The sequence below is a fragment of the Hemitrygon akajei genome, chromosome 7 (genome assembly GCF_048418815.1).
Source record: "Hemitrygon akajei chromosome 7, sHemAka1.3, whole genome shotgun sequence".
NCBI classification, from domain to species: domain Eukaryota; kingdom Metazoa; phylum Chordata; class Chondrichthyes; order Myliobatiformes; family Dasyatidae; genus Hemitrygon; species Hemitrygon akajei.
The window spans coordinates 159,334,621-159,350,885 of record NC_133130.1 but is presented as its reverse complement, the minus strand read 5'-3'; the positions used below and the strand labels follow the sequence as shown (position 1 = coordinate 159,350,885).

General features: G+C 41.3%; 1 protein-coding gene across 8 annotated transcripts in view; it reads right to left on the bottom strand.

The window, feature by feature from the left end:
* The window catches only part of sec16a (SEC16 homolog A, endoplasmic reticulum export factor), an 82,895-nt gene that overhangs the window by 36,102 nt on the left and 30,528 nt on the right, over nucleotides 1–16,265 (bottom strand). For all 8 annotated transcript variants that reach the window (XM_073052308.1, XM_073052311.1, XM_073052309.1 and 5 more), the window contains 7 exons: nucleotides 15,238–15,430; nucleotides 14,576–14,750; nucleotides 14,143–14,285; nucleotides 12,854–12,915; nucleotides 9,299–9,437; nucleotides 4,835–5,074; nucleotides 4,601–4,698 (listed from right to left, as the gene is read on the bottom strand). In XM_073052308.1, the coding sequence (XP_072908409.1) occupies nucleotides 4,601–4,698; nucleotides 4,835–5,074; nucleotides 9,299–9,437; nucleotides 12,854–12,915; nucleotides 14,143–14,285; nucleotides 14,576–14,750; nucleotides 15,238–15,430 (1,050 nt within the window). The remainder of the gene's footprint in view (nucleotides 1–4,600; nucleotides 4,699–4,834; nucleotides 5,075–9,298; nucleotides 9,438–12,853; nucleotides 12,916–14,142; nucleotides 14,286–14,575; nucleotides 14,751–15,237; nucleotides 15,431–16,265) is intronic.

Sequence of the window (16,265 nt, the reverse complement as noted above, 5' to 3'; positions counted from 1 at the left end):
ACTAACTGAAAGGAAAGATAGTAAGAGATTTGAAAGTAGTGGGGGGAGGGGGAAATGCGAAATGATAGGAGAAGACCGGAGGGGGTGGGATGAAGCTAAGAGCTGGAAAGGTGATTGGCGAAAGTGATACAGAGCTGGAGAAGGGAAAGGATCATGGGACGGGAGGCCTCAGGAGAAAGGGGGGCGGGGGGGGGAGAGAAGCACCAGAGGGAGATGGAGAGCAGGCAAACAACTAAATATGTCAGGGATGGGGTAAGAAATGGGGAGAAGCAGCATTAACAGAAGTTAGAGAAGTCAACGTTCATGCCATCAGGTTGGAGGCTACCCAGCCGGTATATAAGGTGTTGTTCCTCCAACCTGAGTTTGGATTCATTTTGACAGTAGAGGAGGCCATGGATAGACATATCAGAATGGGAATGGGACGTGGAATTAAAATGTGTGGCCACTGGGAGATCCTGCTTTCTCTGGCAGACCAAGCGTAGATGTTCAGCGAAACAGTCTCCCAGTCTGCGTTGGGTCTCACCAATATATAAAAGGCTACACCGGGAGCACCGGACGCAGTATACCACACCAGCCAACTCAGGTGAAGTGTCGCCTCACCTGGAAGGACTGTCTGGGGCCCTGAATGGTGGTGAGGGAGGAAGTGTAAGGGCAGGTGTAGCACTTGTTCTGCTTCTCACCAATATATAAAAAGCCAATGAGTGTACAGGTGTCCCCCGTTTTACGCCACTTCGCTTTTACAAAAGATCTATGTTAGTAATCAGTTTTTGCATTACAAAGAGGATTTTCGCTTTTAAGAAAATGTTTCTCATATAAGTTAATGGTTCTTCACTTTACGCCATTTCAGCTTAAGAAGTGTTTCATAGGAACACTCTACCTTTGTAAAGGGGGAAACACCTGTATTTACTCACTGAGACACCGAAGAAGCTCAAGATGAAAAGCCCAGATTCAGCACCAAGCCAATCCCATATGCCTTGCAGTCTTGCTTCTCTTATTACTGAATAAAACAATATTGGGGTGAGGAAGGTGACTTGAAGGCAAGTGAGAACAGCAGGAACACAGGACAACTGCTGTGGGATAATTAGCAAAAACCTTAAGCTGCAGTGGTCAGCTTAAAATATTAAATGAATATTTTATATATTATTCTGGCTTTTGCCCCTTCCTTTTCTAGTCCTAATAAAGGGTCTTGGCCCAAAACATTGTGTGTTTATTCCCTTCCATAGATGTTGCCTGATTTGTAGAATTTCTCCATAATTTGGTGTGTTGCTCAAGATATCCAGCATCTACAAAATCTCTTGTTTATATATCTTTTAACAGTTTTGAAATACAAAATGGTTCATTTTATCCCCATTGTAAAGTTTTACTTAATTTATGCAGAGATGTCTTCATAGTCTTGTCATATTATAATTATTCGATCCACATACTAATATTGCCGCTGGCAAATGAATTTTTAAAGCGTGAAGCAGCTTCATAATGGAAGCAATTTAGTCTACAGTCATAACAAAAGCATATAAAAAGAACTATTACTTTAATAGCAAGAATAAAAATCAAGGAGCTACAAATAATCAAGTTAGACAGCATCTATAAAGAAACAGAACTCGAGCTCCAGGTCAAAAGCCTTTCATCAAATCTATAATGAGGTGAAAAAAAGTGTATTTTATGTTGCAGACAGAGGGAAGGATGGTGAAAATAAAGGAATTTTTCTGATTATAGGGCAGAAACTAAACTTGTCCAGGTGACACGATGGTTCCAGTTGTCAACTATCGCCGAGGGCCAATAGAGGAAAAATAAAACACATTGGAACTACGAGATGCAGGGCCCAGCAGTTGCTGGAAATACCCAGATCCTCAGGCATTTGTGCAGAACTAAACCGAGATAATAGATGATTTTACATTAGTACTGATCAGCTCTGATACAAAAAGGAAAGCCTGATCATCTGAAACTCAGTCCTAACATGATGGGTTCAATTTTACAAGCTTACATTAGGTTTTGTTAGAACTATGGAGGAAGCTATATTACAGTACATCACACAGGGACTGGAATAAATAATTAACAAGCAACTGGAACCTCAGGGTCCCTCTTGCAAAACAAACAGTGTTCTGCAAAGCAGATAACAAACACATACAACACATCACCAGCAACAAATGCAACATACTCAAATGGAATTGCTGCTTTGCCTGGAACTTCAGTTCACGTCACTGGATGATAGGAAGGGGATGTGGTAAAAGGGCAAGCATTGCATCTCTGGTGGCTGCACATGAGATGAGAAAGGGAGACAGGGCGATTGAAGGAAATGGAAAGGCAAACATGGGAGAAGGGGTAGCCTCTTGAGAGCACTAAAAAGGAAATGAAGGGGTAAGAGGTAGACAGGGCAAGAATGCCAGCGATAATGAACCTGATTCTGAATTGTGCCCGCTAGTGGAGTTTCACTGAAAGGTGGCAGAAATTATGGCGGATACTTCGTTGAATGTACAGACCGGTGGCAGGGGAATATTTATCCTTGCTGCGGCAAGAAAGTGAGGGTGTCAGAGATGGAGGGGAGAGTATTGGGTCTACCATACACACCTCCTTGGGGATCTTGGAGAGTTGGAGAAGGAAGCGGATTTTACAGGATTGGGAGGTTAATTCTGGAGTATTTAGAGGGACTTTAAATCTAAGGATAGGGGACACTGGCCTGATGTCTAGCAGTGGAGGGATAATCCAGAAGGAAGTGGAAGAATCTAAGAGACACTACTTGGCCTCTGCAAGGTCATGGTCAGTTTGTCATATGACAACAATATTACCCTTTGCCAGTTTAACAACAATGTTGAGGTTGGTTCTTAGCGAGCAGAGTGCTGCAATTTCAGAGAGGTGTGGATTATAGTAAGCAATGGTGATGGGAAAAATTGAGACAAGAATGTCACATAAACAGTTAGCAATGAGCAGATCTCGAAGGCAAGGGACCAGAAGGGGCATATGCATCAGAACTTGTGGAGGCAAGTGAAAGGTCCACTTCTGGGATGAAGACTCCTACTCCAGGCAGCCAAACAGCTGAGCTCATCAAGATGGGGACATAAAGGATAAAGCCAAATATTCTGTTCAACCTGCTGGGTGGTCTTTTGATTTTCCCCCTCTAATTTGCTCTCATTAACTAGATCACACCAGAGCAATGTCACTTGGACAATTTTACTACATACCTTATCACACAGATGTATTATTCTTGTTCTCTCCACTTTTCTCCATCTTTGCAATTTTTAACATATTTTGGTATATTTCCATTTCTGGTGGATCATGGAACCTAAAACATTACTTGTCTCTCACCGATATTGCCCAACCTGCTTACTATATCAAGCACTGTTTTAATGTCAGATTTCTAGCATCCGTAAAATTTTTCTTTAGTTTTGATTATGTGGGATAGTTATATCTGCATGGCCTATCCTAATTACTCACCCCACAAACAGTGATGGGTAACCAGAACACAGAATTTTACAATGAGGGAACACCTGTCTCAAACTATTCCATTCACCCTGATACTTATTCAGTTTCTCATTCATAATATTTGCCTGAACCACGCTCTTGTGGTAATGAGATTCAGATCAATTCTGGATAGAGACTTCCCCTTGCAAATCTTAATGTTTATGTTTTAATTGTGCCCCAATTATACGCTTCCCGTCCAAGTGAAAACATTGCTAGACTCCCTCTTTTAAACCCCTTCAGGGCCTCATTCAGGATAGCACCGCCTTCTCTTTGAAAGGTTTACCTATTCTTTTAGTAAATCTCTCAGCACTAGCATCAACCTTAAAATTGTGGATATAAATATTTTAGTGCAGGCTTACTCTGTTTGGTTAAGAAGACAGACTGTATCAGACGGCAGAGTAAGGCAGTGCTAATTATAAAATCTAACAAAGTATTGATCACTGGAAGTAAAAGCCATTGGCTTCACCTTGAGTTTCTAAATAAAGACTTTAGCAAAGATTACCAGATGCAGTTGCTTTAAATTCATATTAAAAAGTATTTTTAGCTTCCACATCCATGTGCAACAAAATATTGTAACCATAAAAAATTAATGGAGACATAAAAGGGAATGTAAAAATCTGTTTATTGTTGAATGAACAAAGCTTTTGATTCTGTAAGGGATAAACTTTACTAAAAGCTCTATCTTGGTTTGGGTTGATAAAAATTTCCTTAGGCTTGTAGGTGATTTATATCTTAACAACAACAGTGATCGAAGGAAGCCAATCCGATTGGTTAGGGGTGTGTGGGGGTGGGTGCTGTTAAACAAGGAGATCCACTGTCCTCTATGCTGAACAAGGAGGGGTGTGGTTTTTACTCGATAATGAAGGCTTCTGTTATATCAATTTGACTGTTGCTGAGGTTACATTGGTAAATAATTCATGTGTGTAAATGCTTTGATGAGGTTTTGAGCAAAAACGTGTTTGGACATAAATGTTAAGACTACTTGTCTCATACCTTCTCCAGTGGTTTGGCGATGTCAAAACTGAAATACTGCACAGTTCCACAAATGTGGTCTGCACACATTTAATACAGTTTCTGCTTGGTAACTGTATTTATGCGTTAAACACAAATGGTAACTCTGGACATCGTTGAATAGGGACCCTACCTGGTCATGACCTTTGCGTGCGTCCGACTGTCCATTTTGCTGGCGAGTAACAGAGCATGACCCCACAGACCGTGCTTCATTGCAGATTCCAGAGCATCCTGCAAACACATCTCAGTTAACAAAGGCGACTCCCCGAAAGGGATATGCCATGCTGCCCAATCTCCCTACCTCGAACTCTTTCATCGGAACAGTCATCACCCAACAAGGACAGAAGATCTGAATCAGAAAGTTTACCTTCTTTCGGCCAAAGAGCAGCAACTCCCGGAAGCGTTCCGTGTCCTTGCTGGTACACTCCACTGCATTGCTATCAAGGAAGCTGTCAGTAAGGAGAGATGCACAGGACTCATCCTCAGCACGTGGGACCAAGTCATTGTTGAAGTCAATCAGATTGGCTTCATTTGGTGATTTGCCAGGAAGCCAGACGGATTGGTGTTCCCTCAGCAGGAGCTCTGCAATGTCTGTACCAATAACTGTCTGTAACGCACATTGATGTCAATAAACCCTTTTGCTTACAAGTTTAATCCCATGCAAAAAAACAATTATTATTAAGTTCTGATCCTCGAAGCACTCAACCAGCAAGCATCCAGCATTACCAACTCCCCAAGAGGATGAGGATAAATGGAAAACACAAAGTGTTTCTGCAGATGCTGAAAATCCAGAGTAACACACACAAAATACTGGAAGAACTCAGCAGTTCAAGGAACATCTATGAAGAGGAATAAACAATCAACGTCTCAAGCCAAGGTCCTTCAAAAGAATCCATAATGAAGGTTCTCGGCCTGAAATATTGACTGTTTATTCCTCTCCATAGCTGCTGCTGCCTGACGTGCTGAGTTCCATCAGCACTATGTGTGAGTTAAGCTGGAGAAATGGAAATACATTTAAAGTTCTAAGTAAATTTATCAAAGTACATATGTCACCATATACAACCCAGACATTCATTTTCTTGCAGGCAATCATAGTAATAAGAAAAACAATCGAATCAATGAGAGACCACACCCAACAGGACAGACAACCAATGTGCAAAAAAAACTCTGTAAATACAACAAATTAAAAAAAAAGTAATAAATAGACAAACAAACAATAAATAAAGATCATGGGACGAAGAGTCCTTGAAATTGAGTCTATAGATTTTGGAACAGTTCAGTGATGGGGCGAGTGAAATTATCCCCTCCAGTTCAAGAGCCTCTAGTTGAGGAGCAGTAACTATTCCTCAGCCTGGTGGTGGAGGTCTTGAGGCTCCTATACCTTCTCCCTGATGGCAGTAGCAAGAAGAGATCAAGGGAGATCCCTGAAGATGAATACTGACTTCCTATGACAACACTTTGTGTAGATATGATCAATGGTGGGTGGGGGGGTGAGGGGGTGAGGGAGGGAGGGAGCGCCCATATCAACCAGTCTTTTCTATAGATTGCGGTGATGTTGTTGCCATTCCGAACCAACTGCGGTGTGTGTGAGGAAATCAAGAATCCAGTTGCACAAGGCAGTGAGGCCCAAGAGTTGAAGCTTATTGATTAGCTTTGAGGGGATGACTATCGAATACCAAGCTGTAGTCATGGAAGAGCATCCTGACATAATGCATCTTCTCTGTCCGATGTTCCAGGATTGAGTGAAGAGCCAATGAAATGACATCTGCTGTTGACCTGTTGTGATGGTAGGCAAATTTGAGTAGATCAAAGTTGCTTCTCAGGTAGAAGTCGATATGTTTCATGATCAGCCTCTCAAAGCACTTCATCACAGTGGATGTAAGTGCCACTGGATGATAGTCACCGAGTCAGGTTACCACAATTTCTTAAGCACCAGTATAACCGAAGCCTGTTTGAAGCAGGTGGATACCTCAGACCACCAATGTGAGAGGTTAAAGATATTGAAAGATATCTTTAAAGATATTAAAGATCCAGCCAGATGATCAGCACAGGTCTTTAGTACTTGACCAGGTACCCGAGCTGGGCAGGTTTCTTTCCATGGGTTCACCCTCTTGAAGAATGCTCTCACGTCAGTCTCAGGAACTGAAATTAGGGTCATCGAGAGAATGGGAGTTCGTGAAGGTGTCTCCATGTTTTGATGATCAAAGTGAAAATGAAAGGCATTGAGTTCATCTGGGAGCAAAGCCTTGTTGTCACCTGAGGCAATACCTAGCAGTGGAAATATTCCACAAACTCCAGATATTCCAGTTTGCAATTAGCCACTAAATTATTGCAGTACATGGAATCCTGCATACAGCAAGATTCCAAGCACTATTAATTACCAGATAAGGCATAAATGTTAACCTAGAACATGGAAAGCTTTCCTCTACTCTGTAAAACAGCCTTGGGGAATTTCACATTCACATCTGTCTTGGAAAAGATAAAAATTTTATATACATTTAATGTTAAGCCAGCATCTCTAAAAGTGCAGTGTGAATAAAGGGGCTCAAGTCTCAGGAGTAGAGTCTGAACCTACAACACTCAGAATCATTCAAGTGTGCTGTCTGAGCAGTGGATGGATGACTGGTTCTTCGCTTGCGAAGATCAGGAGGGAAGAAGGGTCGTCAAGTGTGACGGCACAATCGTTGGTGACCGTAGAGGCCAATTCTGGATCTGCAGACTCTGAAGCAGTTGGGACACGAGAACTGCTGGGATGCCGGGATGTCTAAGCAGTAGTACTAATCTTTTGGTGCTGGCATGATTGACCAGATTCACACCATTCAACTATAGGTGGGGCTTGATAGTTTAACTAGAAGACTATTCTTCCAGATTGCCATTTCAAGGATCCAGACCATCTGACGTCATTCCCTCATCTTGTGACCTTGGCAAAGCACTTCTTTCAAATGCTCCTGGATCTTGGATTTCCTCACCTGCAGACACTAGTCAGTTCAGATTGGCAACAACATCTCATTCACGATCTTCATCAGCACAGGTACACCAGAAGGCTGTGTGCTTAGCCCCATTCTATGCCATTCACACTCATGACTGTGACTAAGCACAGCTCCGATGCCATATTCATATTTGCTGATGACACCACTGTCATAGGCCAAACCAAAGGCGGTGATGAATCAGTATAAAGGAGGAAGACTGAAAATCTGGCTGAGTCATGTCATACAACGATTTCTTATTCAATGTCAGCAAGACCAAGGAGTTGATTATAGACTTCAGAAGGATGAAACCAGAGGTCCATGAGTCAGTACTCATCAGAGGATTAGAGATGGAGGAAGTTAGCAACTTTAAATTCCTTAGTGTTATTACTTCAGAGGACCTGCCCTGGGCTCGGCACTTAAGTGCAATTGCAAATAAAGAAAGGCGATGCTTCTGCTTCCTTAAGAGCTTGTGAAGATTTGGCATGACATCTAACTCTTTCAAACTTCTATAGATGTGTAGTAAAGAGTATATTGACATACAATATTGACAACACAGCCCATCACAGGTAAAGCCCTCTCAACCACTAAGCACATTGACATGAAACACTGTCACAGGAAACCAGCATCCATCATCAGGGACCTACCACACCCCCCACCACCACTACCCAGCATCCTTCTCTCTTTTGCCATCAGGAAAGTGGTACGGGAGTCTCTGGACTCACACAGGTTCAGAAACTGGTATTACCCCTCAACCATCAGGCTCTTGAACCAAAGGGAATAGCTTCACTCACCCCATCAATGAAATGTTTCCACAACCTAGGGAGTCACTTTCAAGTACTCTTCATCTCTTGTTCTTGATATTTATTGCTTACTTATTATTATTATTTCTTTTTGTACTTGCACAATTTGCTGTCTTTTCTGCATTCTGGGTGAATGTGCGAGTTGGGTGGTCTTTCACTGATTCTGTTATTGTTGTTGTTGTGTTGGCGTGGCCTAGTGGGCAAGGCATCAGACTAGTAACCTGAAGGTCACTGGTTCGAGCCTCAGCTGAAGCAGCGTGTTTGTGTCCTTGAGCAAGGCACTTAACAACACATTGCTCTGCGACATCACAGGTGCCAAGCTGCATGGGTCCTAGTGCCCTTCCCTTGGACAACATCGGTGGCGTGGAGAGGGGAAGGCCTGCAGCTTGGGCAACTGCCGGTCTCCCATACAACCCTGCCCAGGCCGACCCTCTCAAGACCAACGGATGCCACCACATTATTGTTGTTACTCTATTATGCCCACAAGAAAATGAATCAAGGTTGTATATGGCGATATACATGTACTTTAATAATAAAAGTTACTTTGAAATCTCAAATAAGAGAAAATCTGCAGATGCTGGAAACCAGAGCAACACACACAAAATGCTGGAGGAACTCAGTAGGCCAGGCAGCATCTATGGAAAAAAGTAGTCGACATTTCGGGCCAAGATGTCGACTGCACTTTTTTTTCCCATAGATGCTGCCTGGCCTGCTGAGTTCCTCCAGTATTGTGTGTGTGTTACTTTGAAATCTGTTAAATTTAGTCTCAAGGAACACCCATCAACACCTGTAGATGTACTGTACGTAACAACAAAAAGACAATTCATTCTCATCCTTTGTTGTATAACTTATGCATACCATTCTCATCCCTGTCTGCATTCCTTACACCCGCAAAATGAGACAAGTTTAAAAACCCAGTTTCGAGGATGTCATAGTAGAAGCTGTCTAATACAAAATGCTGAAATCAAACAATCACATATCAAGCAAAGCAATTAATACAAATAGGGCTAGGCGAAGGAGAGGGCATCAATTCTAGAAAACTCGCAAAATATGGAAACTCACCCCATTTTGTCTACATAGTAGGACAATCAGTTCCCATAACAAGTTGGCAGACTCCTTATCCAGAAGCTCTTCATTTCTTAGGCATTCTGTCGCCTTGCTCTGAGCAAAGTTGATGACATCAACTTTATGAGTCTCTTCCCTAAAAAAAAAAATCAGATCTCAACTTGAAAATTCACCGAATGCTCAGCACAGTAATGATTTAATCAGGAGTTGTACAGGGAACCTGAGATGTGGATTGCTTAACAATGGAAGCAAATCAACACGGGAAAAAGCTAACAGTCAAAAAATTTTTAGGATGCACCTTAAAATGTACTGCAGAGATTTATACTAGGTCCCAGCTTTCAATGGTGGATATGAAGGACTAAGATAAAGGAACAAAGTTAAGACCATAAGACACAGAAGCAGATGCAGGCCATTTAGCCCATCGAGTCTGCTCCACCATTCAATCATGGGCTGATCCAATTCTTCCAGTCATCCCCACTCCTCCACCTTCACCCCATACCCTTTGATGCCCTGGCTAATCAAGAACCTATCTATCTCTGCCTTAAATGCACCCAATGACTTGGCTCCACAGCCACTCGTGGCAACAAATTCCACAGATTTACCATCACAGTAATCTCTCCACATCTCTGTTCTAAATGGTCGTCCTTCAATCCTGAAGCCGTGCCCTCTTGTTCTAGACTCCCCTACCATGGGAAATAACTTTGCCATATTTAATCTGTTCAGGCCTTTTAACATTTGGAATGTTTTTATGAGATCCTCCCACATTCTCCTGAACTCCATGGAACACAGCCCAAGAGCTGCCAGATGTTCCTTTCATTCCTGGAATCATTCTCACGATTATGTTAAAATGTCCCAATACCTCCCTTACTGGACAGTGGTAAATTCCTATGATCAGATCACAAGTAATAAAGCATTATTAAAAATTATGGGTGTGTTGTTATTCGTGAAGCAAGCCAAATATCGCTGCTCTGAAGGCACTCAGTATGAACAAAGGTGAAAGTCTGTATCAATAAAATAGGCCAAGAACATGATATTGCCTTAGTCAAATCGCACTTGGAGAACATTAATCATTTCCAGACACAAGCATCTCAGTATTAGTTAACAGGGGAAGGGGGTCCATAGTACAGGGCATTTTTGCTGCCCTTCTTGATTAGATCCTCAAAGTTTGGCCTTTTCTGGAATAATTTTTTTTTGTGTTCAGGAGGGCAATAAGAAGGGACTGTTGCATATTCTGGAGTTAGGGAATACACAAATACTACTTTCAACTGCAATCAGTCTTCACATCTGATTGAATTTATACTGAATTTAAGAATACAGCTCAGAACGATGGTCTTTCTGGAGCTGCATTTTGTGGTTAATTGCAGACCAGGAAACACCCCCAGTAACCTGAGGCTACGCCCACATTAGACCGGATAATTTTGAAAACACCAGTTTCGCATAAAAACGATAGGCGTCCACACCAAGCGTTTTTGAAAATACCTCCATCCATATTAAAATGGGTATTTGGGCTAATCTCCTCCTACTGGGCATGTGCAGGACACATCTACAGAAAACAAGCGACATGTTTGGTGTCAAATCTCACAGTGAAAGTCTTGGAGCGCATTTGTCCAGTTATAGACTAGAAAAACTTAAAAGGAAATTGCCAAACAACAGACAGCTGTTGGTTCTCGCACAGGAGAACTTAAAACAAAAAAAAAAATCAAATACTGGAGTGTATGGAAGCAACCGACAGGGAGTTCATGGACAGTATTGGAAACATTTCCTACGGCCATAGTCTCTTCACCGATGAAAGCGACAACAGCTACAACTAAATGCAATAAGGCTTGTTATTGGGCAGAAGTGAAATTTGCTGTTACCTCATTTGTTTGCCTTTACTTTTGCCATGTCTTTCTGTATTATTTTGCTGTATTTAACATGTGCAAAAGAACGAGTTACTGGGCAAAAGTGATTTTATTTTTATCTGAGTAAAAGTGAAACTTACAATTTTCCTTTTTTGGCCTTAACATTTTCACGTCTACGCCAAACATAAGCTACTAATTAAAAATTACATTTTGGAAGTAGTGACAATTGCATCTATTGAATGTTTGCACAAGCAATACATTAATAAAGCACCTTGTTAAACGTATTAAACATGTCTGCATCAGTGTTATCTTGTATTTCCATACAAAGTTACATTAGGATTTAACACATCTATTGTCAGAAGTGCTTGCATAAATAGGTAAACCACCTTCATACAAGCAAAGACAGAAAACAGGGCAAACTGAGTATATTTATTTATTCAGTAAGTTATGGGTCAAAGTATTTGGTGAGTACATTTCTAACTCTTCTGGCTTCAGTCTCATTGCCGTCTGTTCTGAAATTGTTAGGTTGTGTGGGGGATTGAAATTCTCTCTTACTGCAAAGCCGCAGTAACATTCTGCTCAGGGATAGTCTCCCGAAGCCATTGTTGTCATGGTGTTGGAGGTTGCGTACAAGAAAACTATGAAATGCCGCACTGCTGTCACCGTCTGTTCCGGCACGTCATGACAGTGTTTTTAAAAAGCTTCATTTACCCTGCACACACTACACCGGCCAATCGGCGTTTTCAGATTTAAACGCTCTGGAGAGCATTTTAGAAAAGCTCTGTTTTTGGGGGAGGAAAACGCTGTTTCAGTGTGGACAGAGAGTCAAAACGAAGAGAAAAAGTCTAGTGTGGACATAGCCACACTATGTCTCCAAATGCATGAATGGATTAAACACCCCATTCACCTGAATGCAGCTCAAAGACAGCAGAGATTAACACTCATTTTGGGTGTGTTGGTGTGAAGATCTAGATGTATGAAAATAACGTGCAACTCAAAGGAAGAATTATGAATGCATTGTGATGCTAGAAATCATCCAGTTGTTACCTTTGTTCTTTTGTTTGTTAATAATATACAAACAGACTAAAATGCTTGAGAGATAAAGAGCTGCTTGCTAGGCCAAGTCAAGCTTATTTTATGTGCAGAAATACAGCGAGTTACAGGTACAATGAAAAGCTCGCTTGCAGCAACATCACAGGCACTAAGGTATAGAAAATTGAACATCAACATAAATTATACAAGACAGTGAAGAAAAAGGCTGTGCAAAATGCATAAGATTAAATAGTTGAGAGCACTGGTGTGAAATTACATAGGCCTCAAGTGGGCAAGGAAAGCAGGTTTAATTGCCATATGGATGTCAGGAGAACCTGTTGAGATTTAGGTGACAAGCTAACATCTTCTTGGGTTCTTTTACCAGATATTTGGCACCAGGTATATTACTGTTCCTTCACTGCCACTGGATCAAAATCCTGGATCATTTCCCAAACAGCACTGGGGGGGGGGGGGGGGGGGGTGGTATACACACACCACACGGTTTGCAAAGTCTTATGAAGGGAGCCCACCACCACCATCTTCTCAAAGGGGCAATTAATTGCCGCCTCAGCCAGTACAGCCAATGCCCCTTGAATTTTAAAAAAAGTTTTGAACTATATTATATATTATTGTTCTTGTGTTTAGAATCTCTCTTCTGGTATGGAGTCAAAAGACTTACTTTGCTAATGGTCCTGGGAAGCTCCTCAACTCCTCTTGTTCAGGCATCTGCTGCAGTATTGTCTGGAAACAGAACAATACAAGTCAACTGCGTGCAAGATTTAATTTTTTTATTGAATATTAATTCAAGCATCTTATACCATCAAAATTTTGGATTCCCTCCTCCATGATTCTCCTCATTCAAGCTGGGCCAGAACAGTTCAGCCAGAAGTACTTCTAACAAAGCTGTGCTCTTCTGGGTTTTAATTTCAGAGGAAAAGCTGTCTCTCTGAGATTCAAAGATAAGACAAAGCTTTTACCCTTTTAGTGTGCTGAGAATTTCCAGCATTTACTTGAAATTGTTAACTCCTCACCAATGGGATTTAAATATTTATTTTCCAGTCAAAAATAGTTTTGCTTTCTATAATGCCCGTGCACAGTATAAAATATTTAAAATAATAATAATAGTCTCCTGCCCACAATACGATTGGTGATGGATGGCCAATTCTTTCCCCAAACCTTTGCCAAAACTGAGCTAAAGCCAATAAACAGAGAGGTAAGGCAGAGGTTGGGCACGTCCTTCCCAGCTTCCCCTCCCACACCTAACATTGTTTGGCACTTGCTCAACTGTTCAAATCTACTATTTATAACACAGGTGAAAATTCAACAGCAGGAACCCTTGCCTTTATATGTGATGTCCAGGCTTCCGCACGATGATCATTAAAGACTTAATGCTGGAGAGATTCAGCAAAGCAAACAGTGTCTATGAAGAGGAAAATTTAATGTAGGTGGACAACCTTTCAACAGAAAAGGAAACAGAAAGCATGCTTTAAATTGCAGCGATATGTGAGATGGGAGAACAAAGGGAATGTTAGTAATCAGAGGCAGATGAAGAATGACCAAGATGAAATGGCAGAGCAGACTCGATGGACCGAATGGCCTAATTCTGCTCCTACGTCTTATGGCCTCATGGAACAAAGTGACAGGTATATTGTCAGGGTTGTCTCAGGGGGTATTCCAGATAGATCAGCTATGATTAACAGGGACTTATTTTCCTCCCTCTCCTCAGATATTGCATGATTTGCTGAGTATCTCCAGCATTTTGTTTCCAATTCAAACTTCTAGCATCAAATTTCTTTGCTTTTTAACTAACTCGATGGTGCAGTATTAAGAGACATGCCAAATAGCTGGCTGACTCCGATAAAGATCGGAACAGAATGAAAAAAAATCAAGTCAAAGCAAAATATTGTTATGAACACTGGAAGAGGAATTATGATCCTTGTTGTGTATAATCTATACTCTTCACAGTACCTCCAGGCTATGTATTTCAACTAAAGCAGGCTGTCCTTCTGACGGGAGGTTGCCCAACACTTTCAGCAACTGTCCTCCAGGACCAAACCGGACACAAAGATGAGGAACTGTATATTTCTCTGGAGTCACAGGTCTTGGTGGAACTAGTCGAGGGGGAAGAAGTTTTAATGAGAAGGATTGCCTTTGACAAACAATGACTTATTTGTAGGTATCTCTATTTACAGCCTCTGATACCTTATATACTAGCCCAGGTATGCTATTAACTGCATACAATTAACAAGCTTTCTATAATTTTAAAATTCCCCTCCACCCCTCAATTTTATTTCATACCTTTATTCAGAGAGATTTCAGTTCAATATACCACACCCCTGCTTTCCAAGCTAGATTTTATGTCTGTACACACAGAGATCCATTAAAGTGCAGATGAACATACTTCTCTCCACAGGTTGCCATCCTGTTTCCGCTGGATATCCATACTGATAATCTGAGTAATTAGGCTGCACAGTGTTTTCCGAGTATTGTTCATATGTATAATCAGTAGCGAGGGTCGTCTGGCTTGGTTGTTCATATGGGACAGCCAATTCCTGTTGGCTCCTGTAAACCTGGCTCTACACAAGATGAAGTCCAATAGATAATTAGTCCATTTTACACTCACACACAGAACTATTTACATACAATCCCACCATAAAGTCTACTGCTGAGAAATGTAAATGGAAACAGTCTGTGCAAACACCATGCTGTAAATCTATCAATGTGTCAGAAAGTCAAGATTACAGTGCAATTACAATCCTGGAATTATAATCAAAGTCACAATTCTTATTTTAAACTCCAAAATTACTAATTAACAAATGCACAAGAACTCGCAGAGGAATTAGTCATTTGTTCATGGTCAACCACAGCCTGCATCTGTCTTCATCATGTATGAGGACGAAAATAAAACAATATTGAGGACAAAACAAAATCAATACTTATACAACCATAAATAAAAATGAGCAGCATTGTTTGGAGCTATCACTTTCCCCAGTGAGATCTGAATTGGGCGTGTCTCTCTACATGCCCACTCTGACCAGTATTCCCATGAACCACGCTACTCACCTGCTGAGACTGGGAGCTGAAGCTGCTACGGCGACTCCTCACACTGTGGGAGCTCAGACCACTGTGAGCGGACTGTTCACTGTGTGTACTGCGCCGGTCAAATTCATCAGGGTATGGATCTCGCCGGCTGCTTTCATCAAAACTGCCGTCATAGCGAGGGTCATACTGCCAGAGTTCCTCATACCCATTCCGCCTATTAAACAAAATCCATTGGAGTACTGTTTTACTTAAAGGGAGATAATCTTTATAGAAACACTCATCACTCGCACCTGGGTAACAAACGCGTTCCATTTTTACAGTCACCTATAAGTTAATTTTCTCTGCAAGTTGAAACATACACAAAAATCACTCAGCATCGTAATCATGCCTCCATGTAGCAGCAATGGATGGCATCATAGCCTGATAAACAATTATTAAAAATGGAAAGAGATATATAAAGAGGAAACAATTGGTATTTTATGTACATCAGTTTTTAATTTAATATTATGAGCTCCATTTGTATGTATGATGTTCAGAAGTCAGGGGTGTGTAACACAGGGAATGCCTGCAGAGGATTCACTGACTTGAAGAGCACAAGTATGATTTCTGATTGATGTTCATCATGTAAGTTGGAAATGAACTAGATCCTGACTTGGACAGAGATTGCAACAGAAATAAAGTTCAACAGTTGAGACAGGAACAATGAACCTCATCATTTAAATTTAGCTTTGCGGGAGGGGAAGTGGATTTGTCTTCTCATAATAGTCCAGGCAGCGTTGGAGAGGCAGAAATTACTGACAGCCAAAGAAATAGACAGCACTTTCGTGCACCGTACATCGTCTAAATCTCTGTAGGCTGAGGATTACAGCAGCCAATGTTAAGATTGAGCATTTCACTGAGCATTTCACACTCTGAACCAAGATGTAGAAACACATCAGGAACAGACGTCATAAAATTGCAAAATACATTTTAAGAGTCTTCCTTTGAAACAAGCTGCCCTCCCATTTTCACCACCATTCCTCAATGATGTTTCAAATATAGCCAAAAAC